Genomic DNA, 5,647 nt, shown 5'->3' with positions numbered 1-5,647 from the left:
CTGGATGACAAATAGCTATTGGTGTTGCAATATAAGATATGTATATTAAGGACTACATAATACACACAAAGAATAAGTTGCTCATACTGCAGATTAATTTGCACTGTTAAGAGCAAAAGTGTTACGTGATAATATATTTCTCAAGAAACATTTGTAGGTTATATAATGAATGGAATTTGGAGTTTGACCTAAAAGTGTGAAAGTTGATAAGGCAAATAATTAGCATGCAACGATGAAAAGATTTTTATTAGATGTACACGAACATTAATCAATTTCCTCAAAGGCTTAAGCTAATGACTACTGAAAGAAAATAATATAATTACTATAATCAGTCTTCACATCGTCTCCGTCTCAAATTTAATGACGCAGTTTTGAAGAAACGCATGGAAATTAAAAAGTATGGAACAGGAAGCCTTAGTACAATGATTTTTAGAGAAGATAAGATCAATGTAATGTTATTGAAAAAAAATAAATAAATAAAAGCTTTAAAATGAAGCAACTATTTTGAGAAATTTCACAAAAGTTCACTGTAATTTCTGTATTTAAACGAAACTAGTCGTAAGTAAACATGTATACATGCATTAACGTATAGGCATAAGTTTTTGCTTACAGATAGATCAATTCATATGAATTTGTGAATCCAAGAAGTGAAAAGAAGAATGAGATAGATTAAATAGCAAACATACGATGAGGACAAAGAAAAATAATAATAACAGAAATATGTAAAGTGAGAGCATAAAATGATTGATCCATTTTGTTTCTTCATTAACTAGAATATTTTTTCCATGATATTTGGTCGGAATTTGATGAATGAGACGCAAGAGCGACCAAATTGTTTGTAACAAGTTTTCACGAAACAATTATTTAATTTTCATAAACATGTCTCTATTTTACTTTGGAAATTAACGGTTGGAAAATTATGCATCAAATGTGTGCGTGTGTCACATGTCGCTATGAACATCTGTCTTCCAAATACACCTCTTTGCTTCATTGTTTTGGAATTTAATTTTATTTTGCTCAGATTTTAGACATATGATATACTTGTTCAGGCTATTAATACATACACAGATATACACATTTCTACATATTAATAGTCAAAGCCGAAGATGTCAAGTTTGGTTTATAAACATTTTCGTTAAGAATAAGACGGACAATATACATTCGAACATTATCTAAAGTATAATCTGTTGCAGAAAATTCACACGTAAGTTGTGCATGTCTCATTTCCGGTTCTTCCATTTCCTGCTACGGAAGTATATCCTACATGTTTAGATTTTACTGCCGGACAAAGCTTTCTAGGGACATAAGAGATGAAGGCTCTCCTGAACTGAGGCCCCGTTAAACAGTAAACAAAAAAATAGCATGCATAATGTGAGAAGCATAGTTCCTCAGTAAATCTTCGAATTGCTAAGAAGGTGAAATATCTGTTCCAAACCGGGTCGGATCGGATTTCTTGATCTGTCATGTTAAAATTTCCTAAATGAATGTTACTTTCAACAACAAACACAAGAGTTACTGGAAGAGTGGTGAAGATCAAGTAAAAAGAAATGGACAACAAAGTTATAGTTGAAGCAGCGTTGCTGTTTGATGTCGTTGTCTGGTAAGGGATTTGAATCGGATTAGACTTTGTAATCTTCCTAATTTCGCGAATTACTTGTATATTAAAAAGGAGCACGAAAATCGGCACAATACCAAATATAGTTAACTCACTTAACCAATTCCAAATAATTGTGAAACTGTAGTTTTCAATCTGACCTTCTCGATATGTGCAAATTTGAAATTTTTCATCGTAGTACCAAATGTATATCTGAATTGAAGCAAGTGACGTACACGTCACGATAAGTCCACAAACAACATATATAGCTCTGTTAACAGTACAATATTTTTCTTTTTGGAATGGCTTACATACGGCAATCCATCGTTCTACCGTAAAAGCAAGAACAATAAGTGGTGCCATATACTGAGGGATCATGTAGATGAAGTTGTACAATTCACATATTCCAGTGTAAGCAACAGTTGAAATACCCCACGCTATTTGTAGTTCATTTATAAAATGTAGCCACAGGAACATAAAGTCAGTTATTGATAAAGCAGCCAAATAGATTGCCGAAGAGTTATTGCGTCTGATACGTGGCTGCATCCACAGAAAGGCTGAAATTGGGTTTGTAAAAAGTCCAATGATATACCAAACTATTGTAACGTAGCGGTCGACATAGAGCGCTACGGGACAGAATTCTTTAAAAATACCAACAGGCCATGAATAGCGGTGGTAAACACTGTTATTTAAGTAGGAATACTCTGTCGTCTGGTTGTCTTCCATATTGCAGTTAACGTCTGGAAATAGAAAATGAAGTATGTTAATAACATTCGTTATGTATTCGGGATATACGAGCACGCACACACACACACGTACACATAAACCCACACACATCGCCCTCTAACATATATATATATAGACACACATATACATATGTATCTTTATGTATGTATGTATGTATGTATGTTTGGATCTATCTATCTATCTATCTATCTATCTATCTATCTATCTATCTATCTATCTATCTATCTATTTATCTATCTATCTACACACACGCACACAAATATACCCACATACATACATTTATAAAAAATGTATTTGCAACAAGTCAAATTTAATAGAAGACTAACGATTACGCTTGTAAGAAGAAAAGACGTTTTGTTTACAATCAATCACACTACTCCACACGGTAAAGAGATCGTATATTCTTGTATAAAACAATTGTCTATTGAATGTTTCACTACGTTTATTAACAACGAATTCCTGTTTCCATATGTATAACGATTACCAGATAACGTTTATATTATGCGGCGAGCTGGCAGAATCGTTAGCACGCCGTGCGAAATGCTTCGCGGTATTTCCTCTGCCGTTACATTCTGAGTTCAAATTCCGCCGAGGTCGATCTTGCTTTTCATCCTTTCGGGGTCGATTAAATAAGTACCAGTTGCGCACTGAGGTCGATGTAATCGACTTAATCCCTTTCTCTGTCCTTGTTTGTCCCCTCTGTGAAAGGCGCATTTGCTCGATTTCCATCAGTGGTCCAGTAACTGATTTTAATATATATGTATGCATATGTTCTTTTCTAGCTTTTATTATTTAAGATATATCTGCAAGAAGCTTGCTTCTAACAATGTTACGAAGTTTCATCGCTGGAATGTAGGTAAAAAATTTTGATATAGTTTTTCATAAGGTCTTAATAATGTGTTAATCATTATTCCCTTACATTTTAATGCTGTGGTTAACCATTCAATATAACAGCACGGACTGTTGATGTCATCATTTTTTTTCCACCTGGGTTCTCTTCTGTATTCTTTAGGAATATTAGCTGTAGTCTATAAGAAAGTTTCAATTAATCAGAAATTACCGTATTTTCCGACATGACATATAAGGCGCTCTTTTTTCCCCTAAATCCCCACCAAAGTCCCCTTATATCTTATGTGCTGAAGATCAGGCCTTCGGTAGGCTTAGTATTATTGATGATGGGCAATACTGGTGAAGGTGGAAATCAGTGGTGGTATTTGGTAGTGTTAAGCTAAGATTTGTAACTTAGACAACCATAATAGCTTATCAAAGAGCGTCAGCTAACAATTTTCTTGTTATATATCACATTTAAACACAGACATTTTTATTCTGATGTTTAATCTTATATCTCACATTCTGTATTTGATATATACTTTACATGATTGATATATATATATATATATACTAATTCATATTTATAATGTATAATTTATAAATTTTAATTCTTAATATTACAAAGTATAATTTTTATTCTTAATTTTTAATTCTTAATTTTTAATCTTTAATGCTTAATTGTATTGCTTATTTTTAAACGCGACTAAGTGTGTCAAGACACTTACATTGCTAGAAATAAGAACTAAAATCCTCTAATGCTGTAGGAAAAGCACATAAATGTATACATGTATGCTCACAAGGGCTGTAATCACTCAAAACACCGAACTGCTTCTTATTGAAGATGTTGGTTGCCGAAATGGCAAAGATGTACGCACAAAAGGTCAGAGAGTGTTCAATACATTCGGATCCCCACCCCTTTGCAGCTGCACACAATTACTGTTACCAGAATCTTTAGAACCGGAGGAAATATCTGGTTTTAATATATATGTATGCATATGTTCTTTTCTAGCTTTTATTATTTAAGATATATCTGCAAGAAGCTTGCTTCTAACAATGTTACGAAGTTTCATCGCTGGAATGTAGGTAAAAAATTTTGATATAGTTTTTTATAAGGTCTTAATAATGTGTTAATCATTATTCCCTTACATTTTAATGCTGTGGTTAACCATTCAATATAGCAGCACGGACTGTTGATGTCATCATTTTTTTTCCACCTGGGTTCTCTTCTGTATTCTTTAGGAATATTAGCTGTAGTCCATAAGAAAGTTTCAATTAATCAGAAATTACCGTATTTTCCGACATGACATATAAGGCGCACTTTTTTTCCCTAAATCCCCACCAAAGTCCCCTTGCATCTTATCCGATATACAAGTTAACCGTCGATATATATAGATATGGAATTTAGTATCAAATATATACCTTTTATTTCTTACGAAACAATACCAAATTACATGCATCAAGACAGAATATATAAATTAACGAACATCTAACAGTTGAGTGGGCTCAGAGAATTTTCATCAAAATAGGTGTCTCAACTCACCACTAAAGACACATAAACATAGACGACGATTTTAGATTTAAAAGCAAGGGAATATGTGGAAGCATAGCATTGAAAACCTTAATGTTCTTTAAATAAGAAACATAAAATATTTGAGCTGGATTCAGCCTATAAAGGAAACAGGATGACCGTACGTAATATTCTTAACTCTTTTCCAAGGATGTGTATGAACATTAAAAATAAAATATTTTTGTTCAAATGACGTATATGTGTTCAAATATTTGTTTTACATTAAATGAAATATAGTTATACAAAGAAAATACAAGGAATAAAAACTTACTGATACGAAGCTTAAAATTGTAAGAGCCTAGTTAGATCCCAAAATAGCCTCCTCCTTGGTGTCTCATAATACTGACTACTCTATTATTTTTGCCACCCCCTACGTATTTACAGATAACAACACATTATTTTGTTCGATTACGATATATTGTGTGATCTATTCCCATTTTTATTTTTGTCTCGTGAGGTAAATTATTACCATGTAACAAACAAACACTAAATAATCAATAATCTCAGTTCAACAGACATAAAATATTTACTCTTTTTCCTTTCGTGGTTGTTTACGTATCCACTTTACATTGGATATCAAAAATAAGTTATATTTTTTCCTGTCTTCCATGAACTCATTGATGTAACTGCTGTCTGTCGACTGAGTCGATAAAACAAAGAGAAAATATCCGATATACAAGTTAACCGTCGATATATATAGATATAGAATTTAGTATCAAATATATACCTTTTATTTCTTACGAAACAATACCAAATTACATGCATCAAGACAGAATATATAAAATGATAAAAAAATATACAAACTAATAAAGACAGAATGTACAGTAGATCAAATACACACCGAGTATAACCACTGTACTATAATATATATATTATGCATATGTGTATATACATATATTTATGTAAAG

The 5,647-nt window shown here is 32.3% G+C and overlaps 1 protein-coding gene across 16 annotated transcripts in view; it reads right to left on the bottom strand.

Annotated features, from left to right (window-relative positions):
• Window positions 1-228: 228 nt before the first annotated feature.
• LOC106876118 (FMRFamide peptide receptor frpr-18) overlaps window positions 229-5,647 on the bottom strand; it is a 162,455-nt gene continuing 157,036 nt past the window's right edge. For 13 of the 16 annotated variants that reach the window (XM_052973249.1, XM_052973248.1, XM_052973247.1 and 10 more), the window contains one exon: window positions 229-2,334. In XM_052973249.1, coding sequence (XP_052829209.1) covers window positions 1,199-2,334 — 1,136 coding nt within the window. In that variant the 3' untranslated portion in view covers window positions 229-1,198. Of the gene's footprint in view, window positions 2,335-3,260; window positions 3,370-4,318; window positions 4,883-5,647 lie in introns of those variants that run through there. The other 3 variants (XM_052973256.1, XM_052973258.1, XM_014924529.2) reach the window with 2 other exon arrangements.

The sequence above is a fragment of the Octopus bimaculoides genome, chromosome 15 (assembly GCF_001194135.2).
Source record: "Octopus bimaculoides isolate UCB-OBI-ISO-001 chromosome 15, ASM119413v2, whole genome shotgun sequence".
In the NCBI taxonomy this organism is placed as follows: domain Eukaryota; kingdom Metazoa; phylum Mollusca; class Cephalopoda; order Octopoda; family Octopodidae; genus Octopus; species Octopus bimaculoides.
The sequence above is the reverse complement of the archived record's forward strand: the minus strand, read 5'-3'. Positions and strand labels throughout refer to the sequence as shown.